Source organism: Monodelphis domestica, chromosome 4, assembly GCF_027887165.1.
Source record: "Monodelphis domestica isolate mMonDom1 chromosome 4, mMonDom1.pri, whole genome shotgun sequence".
Taxonomy (NCBI): domain Eukaryota; kingdom Metazoa; phylum Chordata; class Mammalia; order Didelphimorphia; family Didelphidae; genus Monodelphis; species Monodelphis domestica.
The window spans coordinates 274,731,573-274,753,019 of NC_077230.1; the positions used below are offsets into that span (position 1 = coordinate 274,731,573).

Below are 21,447 nucleotides of genomic sequence, written 5' to 3' on the forward strand. Positions count from 1 at the left end.
CGAAAATGACTCAGCTATGGGACCAATGGACTTGATGAATGGGCAGGGAGTAAGGAGGAAGTTAGAGAAGACCCCACATCCGGCTTAAACACCATACGACGGTTAACGGCTTCAGTGAGCTTGGGCTGCCTGCGCTTGCGCCAGGGTGGCTGGCTCCACCCTAACGGCGACTGGCTCCCAAGAGGCTGGTTGCCGCTTACTGGACAGAGCCGCAGAGAACTGGTGAGAAACTATTCTCCATAAAGGTTTGGGTCGGGCAGAGGCAGGATTGAGCGCCTTTCACGCTTCCCCTGCTGTTTTCGGACCAAAATCTCGCACTCTCTGAGGCTGGGCTTGACCCAGAGATCCCCCGAAGGACTCGTTAAGTAGGATCGCTTAAGAATGGGGAGGCAGTGTGGGGTGCAGTCGAAAGGATGCTGGACTTGGAATTCCCGGCCCTGAGACTTTGATTTGTTGTATGGGTTTTTGGTTTGGTTGTCTTTTTAGGTGAGAGGAAGGGTGACACCAGATCCAGGACTTTGATTTTGTAATCAGTATCAGATTAGCTCTGTGACTATGACTAAGTCGCTTCTCTTCTCGGGACCCGAGGTTTCCTTCCTTGGTTAAATAAGGGAGTTGAACTAGTTGGCTTACATATAAGGTCCTGTCTCCTCTAAATTTTGGATTCAATTGTCACCAGCTTCCAACTAGTTTCTCAGGATCTGTTGCTCCTAAGGCACTGAGAGGCAGATTGGGGAGAGTAAAGGTTAGGTCGTCCCCTCTCCTATTTGTATGACCTTAAGCAAGTCATTTCATCCTTGGCCTTAGTTTTGACAATGCTTGCTCCACCTACTCCCTCATAATATTGTCCTGTTTGTAGAAAACCGCTTTTAACAAAGAACCATTCTAATTTGAGCGAGGGCATTGGGTCTTTTTGCTCTGGTTACCTTTTGGGACTGAGGCTGAAACAGCAGGTTGGAGGGAGAAAGGAAAGACAGATGTTGTGTAAAGAAACGAAGTCTCTAGGGCTTTTGTGGTTTCAAAATTTAAAGGCAACAATTCCCAATCAAAAAAAAAGTACAGATCTTTGAGATTTTACTCCCCAAAATACATGTTAAAAACCAGGCGAAAAGCATTTGTTGCCTCCAGGAGCCACCTGTTTGAAATTCGCTTTTTAATAATCTTTCCTCTCAAAGGATGAGATCTCATACTTAGTATGTATTTAATAAATGTTGAATTGAATTGAAGTTAACCATCCTGCCTGTAAGTTAAAGCTAGGGTAAGATATAAATATAAGCAGAGCTTTAACCCAGATTCTCTAATTGACATTTTCTGTCCGAAGATAAGGTTTTATTGAAACTCTTGGAACTATAAACACCAAAGTAGGATGTGTCTCTTGTTTTGAAAAATGCCATCAATTTTTACAACACTCTGGTTATTCAGTCAATAAACATATTAAATGCTTACTGTGTGCTGGGCATTTTGCTAAGCAGTACAAATACAAAAAAACCGTCCCTCTCAAGGAACTCTTTGTCTTAAAGGGAGAGACCGCATGCAAGCTATATTCAGGTCTCCAAATGGCCCCCAGTTCTTTTGCCCTAAATTCACTCCAACCTACAGCCTATTGCCACTTATTTTGCTTTACATTTATGAAGCCACACTCAATGCCATTTATGTTCTCTCTTTCCCAAACAGCTAAAGCCTTCTGGTTTTGTATGATTTACTGGGACATTTAAAAGGATTGCCCATCAGTCAACAAACATTTATTAAGCAGTTAACATGTGCCAGGCAGGTATTTCTTTTTTCTTTTTTTTTTTGCCTGCACCTTTCCTCTGTTTTTAACTCCTAAGCCAAAGAAAATTAATCTGATCTTAAGATGCTAATATTTCACATAACAGTAGTTTGCCATGGGAATTTATACTGTTGAAGGTGGGATAGATAGAAGACCTGAAATCTGATGCTAGCTGTGTGACCATGGTCAGGTCACTTGACCTCTCAGTTTCCTCATTTATAAAATGGGAAGAATACCTCGCATACCTACCTCATTAGGCTAGTGTGTCTCCAATGAGCTAATATATTTTAAGTGCTTTACAAACACTAAACAAAGTGCATGTCAGCTATATTCTGAATACCATAGAATTAGAAAGCAACAAGTTTTTCTTTGTATTCCTAGTACTTAGCACACTGCCTGGCACATAGTAGGAGCTTAAAAAATGCTTAATAAACTGACTGAACAAGGAGGATATGGGGAAAGGCTTAGACTTGGAATCAGAGACCAAGGTTCAAAACCAAGCTCTCCTATATATATAACAATGGGGAATTTTTACTTTTCTGACCCTTGATTTCTTCATCTTTCAAATGAAGATGAGGATTAATTTCCTTAGAAATTGTTTTAAGGAAGGTTTTTTTTTTGTTGGTTTGTTGGTTTTTTTATTTTTTAGGAGAGGAGGGGCGGCACCAGACCTGGGATTTTGTTGGTGTAGAGAATTATCTAGTATGCAGATTGACAGTTATCCCAGCCATTCTTAACAAAAAGGGACCTCTTTCCCAAGTAATTTGTTTTCAAGTTTATCAAACACTGGATTTTTGAGTGCTATTATTTCTGATTCTCTTGTCTAGTTTGTTTCATTGATCTACTTTCTATTTTGTAAGCAATACCAAATGGTTTTGAGGATTGATGCTTTATAATATAGTTTGGGGTCTGGAAATACTATCAGGAAATTGTAATGAATGTAAAATGCTTTTAAAACTTTAGTGTTATTTAAATATTTGTTTTTGATAGCTCTTAGCATCACAAGTTTAGAGTTGGAAAAGACCTAGCTACTTATTTTACAGTTGAGAAAAATGAAGTTCCTGGAGCTAAACAGCTTACCAATATCACATAGGTAGTAATAGTCAATAAACATTTATTAAGTACCTATGTGCCAGGCACTGTGCTAAGCATTGGGCATACAAATATGAAAAAAAGACTTTTCCTATGTGCAAAGAGCTTACTATCTAATTGGGAAAGACTACACGAAAGAAAACTAAAAAGGGCTAAGATGGGAGAATGGTGGAGAAGGGAAGAGTAGTAAGTAATGGAACTAAGATTTGAACCCAAGGCTTCAGATTAAAAATCTAGTACTATTTCTACTACCCTATGATGCCTCTTAGAAAGAAAACTATAGACTACCTAATTAGGATTCAATTTAAGAAACACTTATGAACCCCTAAGTAATGTGCAGGAAACTGCTGTACTAGACCTAAAGAAATTTTTAAAAATAACTTCAGAAATAAATATGTTGAATATACTTGAAAAGGTAACGAACTTATGAAAAACATTTTTTAATAATGACTGACATTTATATAGCATTTTTTGTTGATCAGTTGTTTCAGTCATGTGACTTCATGACCCTATTTGGGGTTTTCTTGGCAAAGATACTGGAATGTTTCATTTCCTTCTCCAGCTCATTTTACAAATAAGGAACTGAGGCAAACAGGATTATGTGACTTGTCCAGGGTAATACAGCAAGTGTCTGAGGCCACAATTAAACTCAGAAAGATAAGTCTTCCTGACTTAAAGCTTAGCATTCTAGCTACAGTGTCACTTAGCTGCACATATATAGTACTTTAGAGCTTACAGAATGTAATACATCTATTATCTCATTTTCATTTCCTCATAACAACCTTTTGAGACAATTAGTAGTACAAGTGTTATTTTCCATTTTAAGGATCAGGAAACCAAATTCCAAAAAAGGACAATGACTTATCCAAATGATCACACAACTAGTTAGTGGCAGTCTGGATTCAAACCTAGCTCTTCATATTGAAAATTCAGGGCTCTTTTCAATAAAGTAGGACAGAAGACATAAAACACAGAGGAGTTTTAAATATTTCAAGCAAGACAAATAGTGTTAGTGGCTTCTTGTTCTTTGTGTCTCTTCTGTATTTTGGTATGGTTTGATCACCTATGGTAGCTGTAAAATTAGCTAGAGAAGGAAATGACAAACACCACTCCAGTATCTTTGCCAAGAAAACTACACCTGAACAACAAAAATAGTTTGAACATGAGGTAGAATTTCCCTCTTTTATCTTATTTCAAAGCACTGTGTTACCATAAAATACTACAACCAAATAGACAGTTTAACTGGCATAAGAGATCAATAGCCATAAGAATGGGAGTTTATGGAGTTATGTAGCAAGAGTTACAGTTTGTGTGCTGCACTGGTACCAACATAATCAACAAGTTTACTAGTGCTTATTATGGTTTTTTTGTGTATTTTTTAAACTTAGAGGGTAACTTCAACACATTGGTTGACCCTTAAGGCAAATTTATGGGAGAATTTTAACATAATTATAAATGCAGGACAAGAAAAGGGAACAAATTACAATCATGTTTTGTTTTTTTAAACTCTTACCTTCCATCTTAGAATCAATACTGTGTATTGGTTCCAAGGCAGAAGAGAAGTAAAGGCTATAGGCAATGGGGGTTTAAGTGACTTGCCCAGGGCCACCCAGCTGGGAAGTGTCTGAAGCCAGATTTGAACCCAGGACCTCTTGTCTCTGGGCCTAGCTCTCAATCCACTGAACCACCTAGCTGCCCCCTATAAGCATGTTGTAAAGCAGTTTTTTCCATAGCTAGAAACATCCTCATACTGTGACAGTCTATCACAATACCCTTATAATGTTAAGTTTGACATAGGTGCAATGCTTTTCTCACACTGCCATGAAGTAGGTTAATTCAAGTATTATCTCTTTTATAAATGACAAAATGAATTTAGAGAGGATAGGCAACCTAATCACAGTTAATTAATGCAGTTAGTAATCATCCATGCCAAGATTTGTACTCAGATCTTTCAATTCCAGATCTTTCTGCTATACTGCCTTTGATCTAGATTTTAAATTTCATAACCTATAACCAGCTTTGAAGAGCTGTAATTCATTTGTGATGCAAAACTTTGGTTTAGGGTCACTTTGATGATTTACAGTGTGCATAGATTATATAAGAATAAAGCATGTTAGAAGTACTACTTAAACACTGCTCTTTTCTAGGTTTTTCCACAGCCAAGAATACGAATGTCTGTCAAAGTTTATTAAAAACAAGGTAAAAAGTTGGGGGAGGTAGGATCAAATATTATTGTAAGTGCCACCTGAAGGTGTTTGAAAACCTCTCTTAAATGTCCAATGTTGCAGACCCCCTTCCTTCAGGAAATATCCCTTGTCTCTCATTTTTCTAAAGAAATCAAGTCTGACCATTAATATCTCTTAACCCATTTCCTACTCCTTAGGTCTTTGAAGGAAGTATCATCTCTTCCCTTTGTCAAAGGCCAATGCTGCTTGTGCACTTCATCCCATCTTCTCCAACGGTTTGGTCCCATCAATCATTGTCCTCCTCTCTTTCATCTTCATTCAGTCAACTAGATTGAGCAGTGAATAGAACACTTGAACGGTAGTCAGGAAAACTTGAGTACAAATCCAGCCTCACTTCCTAACTGTATGACCTTGGACAAGTCACTTAACCTTCATTTGCCTCAGGTTCCCCAGTTGTAAAATGAGCATAATAATAGTGCCTATATTGCAATGTTGTGAGGATCAAATGAGATATTGATAAAGCACTTATATTAATGCTAGCTGTTGTTATTTTCCCTGTCTATAGGCAGCAGAGAAGGTAAATATATACCCCGGTTCTCAGCCACCCTCACACCTGTCATTTTACATTACCACCATCTCTTATTTCCCTCTACCCTTCTATGGACAAAAGTTCTAGAAGCTTTAACTTCACAATAACTTTTTTTTTTAAAACCCTTACCTTCTGTCTTGGAGTCAATATTGTGTATTGGCTCCAAGGCAGAAGAGTGGCAAGGGCTAGGCAATGGGGTCAAGTGACTTGCCCAGGGTTACACAGCTGGGAAGTGTCTGAGGTCAGATTTGAACCTAGGACCTCCCATCTCTAGGCCTGGCTCTCAATCCACTGAGCTACCCAGCTGCCCCTTCACAATAACTTTTAATACTATTGTTTCCTTTTTTCCAGATATTCTTCCCACCTTTGGCTTTTATGATACTGTTTTCTCCTGTCTAACCAATCCTTCTCAGTCTTTGCTATACCACCATCCATCATATCTGCCAGTGTTTGACAAAATTGTGTCCTTAACCTTCTCTCTATACTCTTTCCCTGGTAAATCTTGCCTGTCCATGTGGGTTTAATTATTGTCTCTATACAGATGATTCCCAAAACCATATACTCAATTCCTTTCTCCTGAAATTCAGTCCCTTTTTGCTAGCTGCTTGCTTCCGGGATATATCTACATGTGTGTCCCATCACTCTCTCAAACATGTTCAAAATTGAAATCATCTCAAATGGATATCTGATCTCATCATTTGTAAGTATTCTAATGTTGCAATTGCAATTCATACAAAAGTTCTCTATTCTTGGTCCATTTCTGTTCTCTTAACAATATGAAGATACCAATAAAGAACACAGGGTTACCTCATAGCAGCCCATTTTACTTTTTGCTCATATATTTCTTTGTAATTCCTTATTTGTAATGTGTTGGAGCTAATTTGCAGCTACCATGCTACTACCCATTGCCCTTTTGTGTTTCATTTCCAAGAAAATAAAAAATTTTCAATTCTTTGAAGACTAATGCTTCACAACAGAGGCATACAACCACACTGGTAGAATATTGGTATTAAAAATATTATACTTTATTTAGGGAACATTTTAAGGTCATTAAAAGAACTTTGCAGTTTCCCAAAGAAAACCTAGCAATCATACAATTGACAGAAAAATGTGAAGAATGCAAGATCCCACTGTGGTTGTTGTTTCTAATTTTGATTTTTTAAAATTTGGTTAACTGGAACACACCTTAAAAGTTCCTCTCTAATGAGATGTCTCCTGTGCATATCAAAATATGATTCCCTAAAAGATAGAACAGAGAGCTTGACCTTTTGAATTAATATTAGGAGAAACATTAAAATAGACAGATGTACTCATTGTTAGGGTTCAAATCCATTCCTTTGGAGATTCCAATAGAGAAACGGTTTTCAAAGGATTTGTGCTACAGGTGCTAGGTATATCCTTATTTAGAATGCCCTTAAATGGAACTTAACATTTGCAATTGCCCTTGTATTCATGAATATGCTAACCTTCCTGTAGTGAGAATGCCCCAATTTCTGAGTAAAGAAAATACTATGCCATGAGGAAAAGGGGGGAAAAGTTTTGAGATGGGGGAGAATAGAGGAATTACATTTTTTTATTTAACCCTTTAAGACCTTCTGTCTTAGAATCAATGGTATTGATTTCAAGGCAGAAGAGTGGTATTGGCTAGGCAATTGGGGTTAAGCAATTTGCCCAAGAGCACACAGCTGAAGAGTCTGAGGTCATATTTGAATTCAGGACCTCTCATGTCTAGGTCTAACTCTTCACCACTGAGACACCTAGCTAACCCTCATTTTTAAAACTTCTAACTGAAATTTGGTAATTTCCTTCCATCAGAATAAAGTATTTGTAAAGCACTTGACAAACCTTCAAGTACTATATAAATGGCGTTGTTTTTAGCATTACTATATAAATGGACATTACTCCAAGAAGGGGTCAAGGGGCAGCTAGGTGGCTCAGTGGATTAGAGAGCCAGACCTAGATCAAATATGGCTTCAGACACTTCCTACCTGTGTCACAACCCAATTTGCATATCCCTTACCATTCACCCCAAATCCATACTTAGTACTTAGTCTAAGAAAGTAGGGGTTTATTAAAAAATATTTTTAAAAAGTAGAAATCCATAGGTTTTACCAGACTCCTAAGAGAATTCATGATACAAAAAAAGGTTAACTCTTGCTTGTGGATGGTGAGTTCCTCCAGATGCTTCTCTTTAGGGATGACAGTACTGACTATCTTCCCCCCATTAGATTATAAACTCATTGAAGAAAGGATTTGTTCCCTTTTTTGTATTTCTATCCCCAGTACTTCACACAGAGGTGAGCATATAGTTGGCACTCAATAAATGTTTGTTGGATGCATCTGAGCCTTTAGACAAGATCCATGACCAAGTAATCAATCCATCCACAAGTATTTTTTAAACTCCTACTCTGCTTCCCTACGGATACAAACACAAAGAAACAGACAATTCCTACTCCCAAGAAACTTGGGTTCCAACGGGGAAGAAATGTATAAGTGTATACATAACAAGTATAATAAAGAGTATTAACATTTGGCAGTGAGGGAAAGCACTATAACAGTTGTGAAGATTAGGAAAAACTATATTGATGTGTTGCTCAAATTGTATCTTGGGAGGAAAAAAAAAAGGGAAAAAAGGTGAGGACAGCCAGTTCAAGGCATAGAAACAGAAGATGTATAAAAAACGTTAGAAAGCCAATTTGACTGAGATTAGAGTGCAAGAGAGGAAGAGTAATATTCAGTGAGGCAGAAAAGGTTGTTGAAGCCATTCTATAAAGAGCTTAAAAAGCTAACCAGAGAAGTTGATCTTAGCAGCAATAAGGAATCATTGAAGTTTATTGAATATAGGATTGAGAATTTGATCTATGTTTAAGGAAATTGCTTTGGTATCTATCTGGATTAGGGGAGAAACTCGAGGTAGGTAGAACAAGGAAATTAACAATATGGAGCAATCTGGGCAATAAATGATAAGGCGTGAATGGAGAGAAAATGGGAAGAAAAATGGCACAATTCAGCCTAGATTTGGATATGTGCAGTTAAGGTAAAGGAATTGAGCCATATCTTTCTTCCCCAGAAGGTTAACTGTCATTCTTCTCACGAGTAAGACTAAAGTAGGGGGCTTGATTATCTTCCTGAAGCCTTTCAGGGTTGGGGCTCATTCAAAGGATTTCGTGCTGGACTCTGCCACCCCTACTGGCTTGAAAGGAACACTAATCTGAGCTTTTATAAATGTCTTGCTTGATTTCATGTACTTGCTGTGTGTCCATTTTGACTTTTGGGGGAAGCTGAAAGGTTCTGGGGGGAGGGAGACCTGTATAATGTGAAGCAAATATATTCAGAAATAATGGGCTTTTTTTGTTTTTTCAGCCAAAATTAGAACCTTTAGAAAAAATATTAATTTGACAGGAAAAATAGGATCATTTCTGGACATACTGACTTTGAGATTTCTGTTAGGTATCCAATTCTCTTGTCCAAAAGGCACTTGATGATGAAGTTTAGGAGACTGGAGTTTAATCTAAACATTTATAAGTCACCTATAAGAGGTAAAAAGTTTTGGCAAATTCTTGGGATATACCTGGAGTTAATAATATGATATAGATGATAAGCTAACAAAAAAGATTAAAAGGAAAAGTTGGACAACATCACAAAAACCCTGAAAAGAGTAAGTGATCAGCAGTTTTTAGAACAGGGGATTCTTGAGCAGTTTTGAAAAACAGCAAGAAAAGAAGCAGTAGGTTGAAAAAGTGACAGTTGAGAATGATTGAAGTAGCAATCTACTGGAGCAGATATTAATGGCTGAGATCAGGGACAAGGAAAAGGTATACCTCTTCATCAGCTGGGGGGAGGGAGAGTAATAAGTTTTGAGATGAAAAGAAGTAAGAATTCACATTATATAGCCTATTTTCTCAGGAAAGAGACTAGGTCCTCAGCTGAAAGTTGGGCTAGAGAGAGGTTATGGGAGGTTTAAGATGGATCAGTTACTGTGGAGAATGAAATAAGAAATCAATTAGGGAAGAATAAAAGAATTGTGATGGCCTAATTAAATTTTTATAACATTTAGTTAAGAGTGTTCCCAATCTGCTGACTTCCAAGTGTATGTGGTAGCACACGAGTAGGAACAGAGAAAAGATATGGTGGGAGTAATCCAGGGCTGGAATTTGGTAAAGGAATAGCAGTGATAAAACAGCAAGTTATTTAATGGCTGGTGGCAGTGTGATGTTGTAGTTATGTAGTTAGAGTCATAATTGGGAAGGGCAATCAAAGTCAGGATAATGTCTTGAGAAAAAGTACTGAGGGGTGGAGGGATTAAAAGTCACAATGGGAGGCAGCTAGGTAACTCAGTGGATTGAGAGCCAGGCCCAGAGAAGAGGTCCTAGATTCAAATCTGGCCTCAAGACACTTCCTAGCTATGTGGCACTGGGCAAGTCACTTAACTCCCATTGTCTAGCCCTTACTACTCTTCTGCCTTGGAACCAATACACAGTATTGATTCCAAGATGGAAGGTAAGGTTTTAAAAAAAAGTCACAATGAATAGATTTAGGAGGGCTGAGAGATGGGAAAGAATGGTCAGATAGAAAAGTATCAGATTTTAATTAAGAAAACTTTGTATGACCATCCCTATGTGGAGCTGAGGAGTGGACATTGTAAGGAGTTTGAGGAAGCATCAATATGCACACTGAAGTACCCCAGTATAATAAGAACACAAGTTAAGGGGAGTAAGACTGAGCCCAAGCAATGAACCTGAGCAAAGAAGAATAACCTAGGGCCCCAGACACACCAATACCATGATTTAAATAGGATCAGAGATGTTAATGCAGTAAGTTTACTTCTAAAAAGTGTTTTACCTAACAATTCACACAAGTAAGTCCAGTGCATGAAGAAAATCTAAATAAGTCCTTATATGGAAACCCTATAGAGGATATTGCTTGTGTCTTTTAGAAAAGACATTGTAACTAGACAATAAATTGAGCCTAGAATTGAACAAAAAGAGGCTAGGCTAGATTGTTTTGGTCCTCATCTCTATTCCCAATGAAATTCACCTCCTTCAAGCTTTTTCTCACCTAGGTTCATGATCTGAATCAATCTTCTTTCTCAACACCCTTCTATATTCAATAAGTTGCCAAATCCTCCACCATCCATCTCTTTCTCTCCACTTAACAAAGTTCCCAACCTAATTCAGACCCTTAAGACCTCTTACAATAAATATTAAGCTTCTTAATCTATGTCCTTCCAGTCTGGCCTCTCTCCAATCCATTTTCTACATAATAGTAATGATTACAGCTCCAGAATTACCATGTCCTTAAATTACCTTTAAAATGCATTAAATGCCATCACCTGGCATTTAATAATTTCCACAATCTGGTTCCTACCAGTCTTTTTAACCCTTTGTTCTCTCTTCATTCCATTCAAGAGAAACTCTTATAAAGCCCAAATAATTAACAAAAAACAGACAATAGGATAAATTTAGAACAGGTGCCCCCTCCCCCAAATTGTTTCTTTAATGAATTTGAAAACAAAGGCACAAGTCTCCAGCTGTGGCAAATATTATATTTATATTGTTGTCTCAACCCAGTTCCTATTTGTCCAAGTTGTACTTTCTTCAACCATGCACTCATATGTGGAACACGGGTGACTGCAGTTTAAAATTATATTGGGTTGAAAAACCTGCAGGAAAATTATTTGACAAACTCTTACTTTAAAAAGGAATTTATGCTCTGTAGCTCATTAAGCAATGATTTTGGACTTTCTTTGCTCTAAACTGACTTGCTCCTCCATATTCCATTGCCTTTTCCTAAGATCAGGTGGTACTTTTAATTCCTATTAACACAGATCTTCTTTGTCAATTTTTCTGAGGTGTTGCTTTCCTCCTCCACAGCATCACCATGGTCCCTTTTGTTTTTTCTTTCCTCCTCGTTGCATACCTGTGGCTGCTTAATTCTTCCCCTTCTAACAAAGTGCTGGATCCGGGACTCTAAGCCTTCACATCTAGGACGATCCAGTAATGGCTTATAGGTTCGTGTTTTCACTCCCTCTACAAAGGCACTAATCTGCTTCTGGATGCAAGGTTTGACATCTTTCCACTGGATCACTTCATTTCTTTTTGATCCTGTACAATTAGCAAGTATATGAATATTAACACAGTGCAACTTTTAATGTTTTTAATAATCTACCTCCACCCGGTATAAGTTCTTTTTTTTTTCCATGCATTGTTCTCACATACCTGACCCAGGATATATAGCCACAGAGTCCAGTCCCTGTAGCATGCTGTATAACATGTGAGTTTTAACTGCATAACTAGCCCACAGTTGCTGCAAGTGTGTTACATTGAACTCCTGAACCTCCCGGTCATAGATCCATTTGATGTTCTCAAATTTACAATCATATAGAACTAAAGGAAATTCCACTGCCATGCTGCAAAGAGACAAGACCATTCATTTCTTCAGTTCCCTATAAAAATTAATAGTGTTTATTAAGTGCCCACTGCAATGCAGAGTGCTTTCTTGGATGCTGAGAAACATGCCAATTAATTAAATTTATTCTGTGTCCTTTAAGTATTTTACAATTAAAACAGAAATAAACCATTTGGGGGGGGGGGTGGCATTTTAGATTTGATGTACATTAAAAAGAAAGAAAATCCAGTATTCACTACCCCAGATTATGTAAAAATTAATTAATGGGACAGGTAGATGATTCAGTAGATTGAGAGCCAGGCCTAGAGATGGAAGGTCCTGGGTTCAAATATGGACCAATATACTTCCTACCTGTGAGACCCATAACTGTGGACAAGTCACTTAATCCCCATAGCCTAATCCGTACCATTCTTCTGCCTTGGAGTGAATACACAGTATTCTAAGATGGAAGATAGGGTTGGTTTTTTTTTTTTTCAACAAGTAGAGTTAACACCACAGGAGCTAACTTTTTAAAAACTTAGTTTAAAACACACACATGTTCACATTTTATACTGTTATTTGAAATCTAGCTATATACAAGCTGGCCAGAAGGTGGAGTTGTACATGCCCAATCAGAGAGCCTAGAGTTTGCTCTGAAAATAAGGAATCTATTTTCCCATGACTAACAATTAGGAAGTACACATTAGAAAAGGTATTAAAAGAGGGATGGTAGCACAATATAAATAAAATCCATAAAAATAGCTAGTGAAAATAAGAAGGGAATTACCCAAGTAAAAAGAAGTTTACACTAAAATTGTTAGAATTTTCCATTACCTGTACTGTGGTTTCTGGGGATTTTTTTCTATATTCAGCAATTCATCAATGATTTCTGCTTTCTCCATTCTCTGGCCAATCAGAAAGAGAATGGCCATCATACAGCGTACTTGATGGTAAAGAAATGCCTGCCCAATTACTTCAAATTGACACAACTGGAATGATTCCTGCTGCTGAAGTTTCTCTTCTGGGCTGCCAAAGGCCACAAGCTGTACTTTAGCAGACAGGATAGTCCTCTGGAAATTTATCACACCATTGGCCACATCCATTTTACACAAGTTCCTGAAATCATGAGTACCAACATATTTCTGGGCTGCATCATTCATGGCTTCAATATCTAGATTAGCACAGGGGAAAAAGTAGCGATAAGTCCGTTCAAGGCAGCTAAACCGAGCACTAAAGCTGGATTCTACAGTAGCCCAAGCCAGCACTCGAATGTCTGGAGGGAGCACTCGATTGAGAATATGGGTATAGCAAATCTCTTCAACAGAGTCGTTAACTGTATCTTTCAAATTTTTATCTTCTGGGTCCTTGTCCCTTGGAAGTTGGGAGCGAAGGTTAAGAGAAATCACCTATGAAATTTAGGAAAAGATCCATTTTACTTTTACTTTACAATTAGCCTGACTGCACAGCAAACACACTCCAGCACCCCCAACATCTTGCAAGGGTTAGAAAAAAAAATTCTGCTACTGACCTGACCAAAGGCACTAACTCCTTTGTCTGTTCGTCCACATCGATGATAGTTAGATGTCTGTCTGCTTTCTACTAACCGAGTCTTGGTTAATGCCTCAAATAGTTTTTCTTCAATGGTATTGTTTGTGTTTTCTTGACTGGCAAAACCCTGGTATCCCCAACCCAAATAAGCTATCTTTAAAGCTACATGTCTTTGGCCATATGCACTGAAGTCAAAAGCACGCTGTTGCCGTTTCTTTGGTTTCCCAACTTCAGTGGAACTGTCTCCTTTAATGTTTGGGCTCCTCTTGTTAGCCTGTTCCTGTTGGAGCCTCTGTACCTCTCTCTCCAATTCTTGTATTCTCTTCAGGAGTGTCTCAGTCTGATTTGTCTCTATGTTTCCTTCCATCATGGATGCCTCAAGTGTAAAAAAAGTAGTTTCTCTCTGCCTTAAATAAGAATTTAGAAACAAAGCACTTCATGTTGATTGTTGTGATGATTATATCACAGTTATTACTACATACATACTTGCAAAAATATCCTCGGGTTTCATTAGCTTCTTTTTTTTTTTTTTTATAAAAACCCTTACCTTCTGTCTTAGAATCAATACTATATATTGGTTCCAAGACAGAAGAGAGCTGTATGGGCTAGACAGTGGGGGTCAAGTGACTTGCCCAGGATGACACAACTAGGAAATGTCTAGGTCCACATTTGAACCTAGGACCTCCTATCTCTAGGCCTGGCTCTCAATCCAGCCCCCTAGTGTCTATATTTTTGAAGAATCCTGACATTTGCCAGTATAAAGGAATCCAAGAAGTTAATCATTATGGAGTTATTGCCCATCTTGCTAACTATTTCAGACATTCTCCTTCCTATGCTCTGTCTTCTGGTCATTTTTATCAGGAAAGAGAGAATAAAAGAATACAAACTAGGAAAATGCCATTGCCAAACTATCTTTGTAAGATTTTTTAGAAATGGCTAAAAGATTTTGAGGTTTTCTCAACTTCATCCTACCTATTTGATTTAATCTGGATTTTGTTAGCAGAGTTCATTGAAAACAGACTTTAATGATTTTTTTCTAATTTTACTTAGCAAAAATGTATATTTAGTTATTAGACCTTATAAGGCATTTTACTATAGAACTCATATTAAACTTGTTTCCCTTATCTCTTATCAATATTTCAGATGAAGATTTCTGAGTGCCTTGATCCACATCATCTCTCACGAATTCAATTCCATCTTCAAAGTGATAAAATAGAAGGCTAAAACAATCAAAAGAACTTATCAATGGTTATATTTCACATTGGAAGCAAAGCTCAGAAAAACGCTCACCTTAAGTCATTTAAATGGCAGAAAAAAGGTAATTTAAAGTGTTATAAAAGACTAACTACTAACTTTAGTAGCAACCATAATTCAATTCTCTACATTTAAATTTCTCCCTCAAAAATAGCAGATTCAGAGGAAAGTAAAATTGTAGGGCTGGTTAAGCAGGGAAAGACACTGAACCACAATCACTGGTAATATCCAGCATGATGGTACCAGAGGCTGACAACATATTTGGACTATTGGACTTCCTCAGTGGTTGTACAGAATGAGATGAGTGGACTGAATAAGACAAGTGACCACTTTACACAGTAATAACAGTACTGCAGTAATGATCAACTGTGAAAGACTTACTGGCTTTCGGGCTATTTTTGTCAATACAGTGATCCATAATAATATCAAAGACCTGTGATGAAAAATGCTACATCTACCTCCAATAAGAGAACTAATAGACTTTCAGGTGCAGATTGAAGCATATTGCTTTTTTACTTTTTTTTTTCTTTTTGATTTTTTAGGGGGGTGGGGAAGCAACATGGCTAATAATAGAAATGTTTTTCACTACTTCAGAAAAAAAGACAAACTATAGAAATCCTCAAGTTAACCTGCTTAATTTTTCACTTAAAATTTTATTATTTTTCTTCCTACACTATGAATCTTGAGATTAAATCCTTTTTGAAACATATTCTTTTTTTTTTTTAAACCCTTACCTTCCGTCTTGGAATCAATACTGTATATTGGTTCCAAGGCAGAATGGTATGGGCTAGGCAATGGGGGTCAAGTGACTTGCCCAGGGTCACACAGCTGGGAAGTGTCTGATGCCATATTTGAACCTAGGACCTCGTCTCTAGGCCTGGCTCTCAATCCACTGAGCTATCCAGCTGCCCCTGAAGCATATTCTTTTGAAAAATACAGTACCTAAGTAAAATAAGAAGGACTTCTACAACCTTAAACATTGTTTATCCTAGGGAAATTTTTGGCTTCCTACACATTATTCACCCACTCATGTTCTTTAATAACTGTTGATAGGGTAACAAGGCATCACTGTTTAGGTAGATAAGTGATATGAGTTAGGAAAATATGAAAAATCGAGTTTTGGCAAAAATCAGGAACTAAGTTTGAAAAAGAATAGCAATGGGATACATCTAGCAGGTACAAATGGTATTATGAGATGAGTGTGTGAAGGTAGACAAATAGCCTATAGAATCCGAATTCTAAATCAATAAAAAAAAAAATTGCCAACATTAACATCCATTCTAAATATGTAAATTGTTGTCTTGGGTACAGAAAAACCTAGAATGCTTCCTTCTCACTTCCACAGTATTAGATGTGACTATTAAAAACGTTCTGTCAGAAATAGAAAACTGACATTTATGAATATAGTATAACATTAGATTGGTCTTATGAAGTAAACTCTTCATTGATTTCCTTTACAGAAATGCCTACCACATAGAGGAAGCAATGGAGAAACTCATGGGGTCTGACAAACAAAAATGGGCCACTATGGATCCAGAAGAACGTATGGCAGCAGCTGCTATAGCCTTTACCCAGATCTGTGCAGGGCAAGGTGAGGGGGATAATACCATAAGGGAAGCTCGGTCAAATCAATATGATCCTTATAGTAAAGCTTCAGTGACAGTGGGCAAGACATCCTCTTTACCTGTACATCTGCGATACCCACAAGAAGAACTCAAGACACCCTTTGTACCTGCGCATTTGCGGTACTTACAAGAAATCAAGATACCCTCTCTACCTGTGCATTTGCGGTACTTACAAGAAGAATTCAAGACACCCCCTTTACCAGTATATCTGCGACACCCACAAGAAGAACTTAAGACATCATCTCTACCTGTACATCCAAAGTACCCACAAGAAGAATTTATTACCTCAGAGACTGGTTCAGACACCTCCCAAATAGCCCGAAAGCCAGTAATGAAGAGGAAGGTGCTTCGTAGGAAGCCAGATGGTGAAGTACTGGTTACAGATGAATCTGTTATAAGTGAATCGGGGTCCGCTATAGAAAACGAGATGGAGCTCTGGGACTTGAGGCGAAGACTAATGAATCTGCAGCCCTGTCAGGAAGACAATGAGTCTGAGGCCAAAGGTGTAGATGATTCAGGAAAATTTTACCCACAACATTCATACCATGATATTTCTCAAGAAGAACAAGAAATCATCTGCTACCTACAAAGAGAAGCAATGGAAGCTCCAGCTTATGAACAAGATCTGATTGTTTCTAACCGACCTAAGTCATTTATCCTCCCAAAGCTGGACCAGGTAGGCCGAAACCGGGGAAAGGTTGATCGAGTAGCCCGGTACTTCGAGTATAAAAAAGATTGGGATTCAATGAGGCTCCCCGGAGAGGATCAAAGGAAAGACCTGCGTTGGGGTGTTCGAGAGCAAATGATCTGTCGAGCAGAATCTCAATCGAAGCCTCAGCACATATACGTCCCCAATAACTACTTAGTACCAACCATGAAGAAAAGATCTGCCTTGCGTTGGGGTGTGCGCTGTGACCTAGCAAATGGTGTCATGCCCAGGAAGGTCCCTTCCCCCGTTTCTCCTTCTTAGTGCTTTACTCTCTAGTTTGCTACTCTAGTTTACTACTACTTAGTTTGTTCGCCTTTTCCGTAAAGAGAACAAGTGACTTTTAAAAAACAAGGATCATTTTTGAGAAAGAACTTCATATAACACTGGCTTTTTTCTTTCTATTCCAGTGTCAGATGCCAATTAACTTCCAAATTACCATTCACAAACCCAGCACTCTTAAGACAAATCATGCCAGAGAACCAAACTTGTAGTCCTTTTGTCACATTTGATGATAAGCACTACTTGTATTTTGCACCTTTTCCCATTTGGCCAGGCTGAGTTGTTGTGTGATTTTATTAGTTAATTTTTGGCTGTATGTGATTTTTATAGCTGCTGGGAGTTAAACCTATCTTAATAAAGAATATTTTGGGAAATAAATAAGCTTGCCCATATCTCTACCCTATACTTCCTAATATAGATTATATGTTATAAATTACAAGTCCTTTTCATAGGATTCTACTCCTGCTATATTCCCCACCAAACAGCTCTCCTTTCTCCTAATTCTATAAAAGCTGAGAGAATGGAGGTAGGGCATAAAAACATACGACCTACCCTCCTCAATAGCTGAATAAAGGAAGTAAGGGTAAAGTCAAAGGTCAAATTTCATGTCACTAAAGGAAATCTATTAATATATCCAGTCATTAATGAGAGGCTCCAAAAAAAGCAGCTTTTTATGATGTATAGATGCACTAATGTGTTCTAATCCAGAACTCTGGACAAGAATTTCTTGCACAGAGTAGGCACTTAATAAATGTCTGTTGAATTTAATTTGTTAAATTGAAGAATATAATTCATCAGCTTGGTCACTTCAAGATTGGTGACACTATTGTGATTCCTGTGCCCAATAGCATAGTATAGAACAAATTGTACAAATTAAAATTCCAGAATACTATTGGATAACTTCTACTACAAATAAAATCTGGATTCAGAAACAAGATTTAAATCCAGTTCATTCTTGTGGCATGGGATAGAAGCAACTAACTACTATTCCCATAAATCTGAATGGTAACTCTAACCTTGATCTCTTAGGGGTGTAAAAGACAGAAGAGAATGAGAATCCTCATCTATTCATAAAAGCACCTGAAGCCAGTTGAGCTTAAGGGCTCATTTAAACCCTCATCTTCATTTTTTGTCTTTACAAATACAGTTTGCATTCTTGAACTGTTATAAGGTCACAGCCTAGGCTCTGGGTTTGTCCAGTATTTTACCAACATTCTTTTCCCTCGTGTCTGTTCCTGCTTATGTTGTGACCACGTTTAAATTAATATTCTGGTTTGTAATAATCTTACTACAGGAGCTGTTCAAAGGACAAGTTTTCAAAATAAAGACCTAAAATAATCCACAATCTAGTTTTGCATTTGAATCAATTTCCATCTTAGAAGCATTATGCCTACTAAATTTCCCTTTCTCCACAAGATTTCATTTAAAATTAAGAACTACATTTCCTTCATAATATACCCCTCTAGTTTTACATTCTTAAGACCACTGACCAAGTTCTAGTTTTAATTCAATCTAGTCAGATCTAAAGCTTTTAGTTTAGTGAAAAGGAATACTCCATGTAACAAATTTCCTCATGGTAAAATCTGTTCAGGGGGAAAGAATATGATAATTTATTTGAATGACAAAGGAGTCTTCATTTGCATAGCTATAATCAAAAGCAATGAAAACTTACTCTTGCGATTTTATCTGATCTTTCGTGGTGGGTGGAACTGTAGGAAAGGCTCAGTTCCCGAAGCTGGGGCTCCTGGGTTTGCACCACCGCAGAATAGAGCTAGAGCCCGTTCGTCTGGCAGAAAGAATGGGGCCAAAATGTGAGGGGAGCGCCTGACGGTCTTCCAAATCCCAATTCCCTATCCTAAAACCAGGGAAATGAAGGTAAAAGGAAAGACACACGTCCAAGAACTAGCCCTAACAAACTTACCTTTGGGCAGCACAACACCCCAGGAAGCAGTCTCATCTACAGGAAGTGATTTCTAGGCTTAAGTCACGTGGTGCTCTTAGGTCTTGATGGGAAATGTAGTTCAAAGAATCAAAGCGGCAGAGCTGGCGGGAAGAGCCATACCTCCAGCGATTTTTCTAGCCAAGGACAAACCCCTCCTCCCATCTCCACTCCTAAGGTAGCAGGAGGCTAAGGAAAGAATTCTTGGCGCATTTTTTTTGTTTGTTTTTTAAAAACGGAAACTTCAAATTCCTGCTTTAAATTGTAAGACTGAAAACTGAGAAACATAGACTATTTGTACAGATGAATATAAGGCTAGCTTTCCAAGATAAAGGCCATAAACTTTAATCTGTGTTAAGATGAAAAACAAATTTAGGGACTGAGAAAGTCTTGTGGCCAAGTAGTAGAAAGACTTCAGCACCATGGAGAGATCATGTCCACATTCCATCACAGGGCCAGAACACCAACCATTATTTTAAAACAGTGCAATCGGTGGTTTACAGAACACTAATATGAGGGCTTTCCAACTCTCTTCGCCTTAGGAGGTAGCTTCTGCCTTTAAAAAATAATTGCGTCTCAACATAGTAAAAATGGAAGCACTTCTATGTGCCTGGTGTACAGCAGAAACGGGGTAACAAGACAGAATTCAAATTCTACTTTCTTAAAAAAAAAAATAGTCTGGCAGAAAATAGGCATAGACCAACATTCACACCATATTCCAAGATAAGCTCAACTGGGTGCATGAATCAAACATATCATAAGCAAAAAAGTGGAGCAGAGAAGTAATTACCTGTCATACCCATGTATGGGGAAAGTTTCATATGAGGTAAAATTAATAATTTTGAGTATATAAATGAAAAAAATGCACAAATAAAACCAGTGCAGTTAAAATTAGAAGAAAAGCAGAAAACTGGGAGTCAGAGTGAGAATCTGTGTAGCAAATATCTCTGCTAAAGGTCTCATCTCTAAAATAGATAGTGAACTGATTTAAATTTACAAGAATAAGAACCATTCAATTGAAAAATGTTCAAAGGATATGAAAAGGCAGTTTTCAAAGTGAAAAATACTCAACATTATCAATAGTTAAATGAAAAAAATGAACAATGCAAATTAACTCTGAAATACCACCCATTCATTTGACTAAAATGTCAAACAAGGGAAATGACAAATGTTAGAGGACATGTGGGGAAACATACACTAATGCACTGTTGGAGTCATGAACTAATTCTACCTTTCTGAAAATCAATTTTGAACTAAGCTCAGAAGGCTATTAAATTCTGCTTACACATTGACCTAGCAATACTGCTACTAAGGCTAAACTACAGAGATTTAAAAAAAAAAAAAAGAATAGGACCCAGATATACAAAAATATCTGTGGTGACAAAGAATTGGAAAATGAGATGTCTCATCAGTTGAGGAATGGCTGAGCAAGTTATAGTATATAAATGTAATAGAATACTATTGTACTGTAAGAAATGACAAAAAAAAAGTTTCAGCAGAACCTAAGAAGACTTGTAAAAAGTGGTTCAAAGTAAAGTGAACAAAAACAAGAGAACCAGGTAATAGCAATGCTGTAAAGATAATCAACTTTGAAAGACTTTGTAAGTCTGATCAATATTGACTCACCATACCACATGAAACATGCTATATACCCCCAGATAGAGAACAGATGGATTTAAAGGGCAGACTGAAGCATATTTTTCTCACTTTTTCTTGTTTTTTTAAAACATAGTTAATGCAAAATAAAATTTTGCATGACATATATACATATATTTAATAGGTTTTGTTTTTCTTGCTTTCTCACAGTAGTAGTAGGGGGAGGAAAATAATTTGGAACTAAAAAAGAAAAAAAAACAAGTTTTTTTTTGGTGCTATAACAAAATCAGTTGATTTTTGTAAAAAAAATTTTTAAATTTTGTAAACAGTTTATTAATCACCTTGATCCTTTCTTTCTTCCATGCTTTCTTCACACAGAGCACACTTTACACCCCTTTTCCTCCAAGCTTCTTACTAGATATTTTGCATCCTGTGAAGAAAATTGACTGAGTCTATAGTGTATTTGTAGGTG

The 21,447-nt window shown here is 37.4% G+C and overlaps 2 protein-coding genes and 1 non-coding gene across 3 annotated transcripts in view; 1 reads left to right on the plus strand and 2 right to left on the minus strand.

Annotated features, from left to right (window-relative positions):
* Positions 1-21,447, minus strand: part of LOC100016216 (40S ribosomal protein S4) — a 124,003-nt gene that overhangs the window by 4,055 nt on the left and 98,501 nt on the right. The gene's annotated exons all lie outside the window — the stretch shown is intronic.
* LOC100016296 (HYLS1 centriolar and ciliogenesis associated) lies at positions 89-14,103 on the plus strand. Its single transcript, XR_008911348.1, has 3 exons — positions 89-222; positions 5,011-5,062; positions 11,512-14,103. It is a non-coding gene; the product is annotated as an HYLS1 centriolar and ciliogenesis associated (transcript).
* Positions 6,642-19,808, minus strand: PUS3 (pseudouridine synthase 3). The gene is made up of 6 exons (XM_007495081.3): positions 19,362-19,808; positions 16,738-16,923; positions 13,554-13,976; positions 12,860-13,431; positions 11,857-12,047; positions 6,642-11,742 (listed from the first exon to the last, which is right to left on the minus strand). Exons 1-6 carry the CDS (start codon positions 19,395-19,397, stop codon positions 11,447-11,449), a joined length of 1,704 nt encoding a protein of 567 aa, XP_007495143.2. The 5' UTR covers positions 19,398-19,808; the 3' UTR covers positions 6,642-11,446.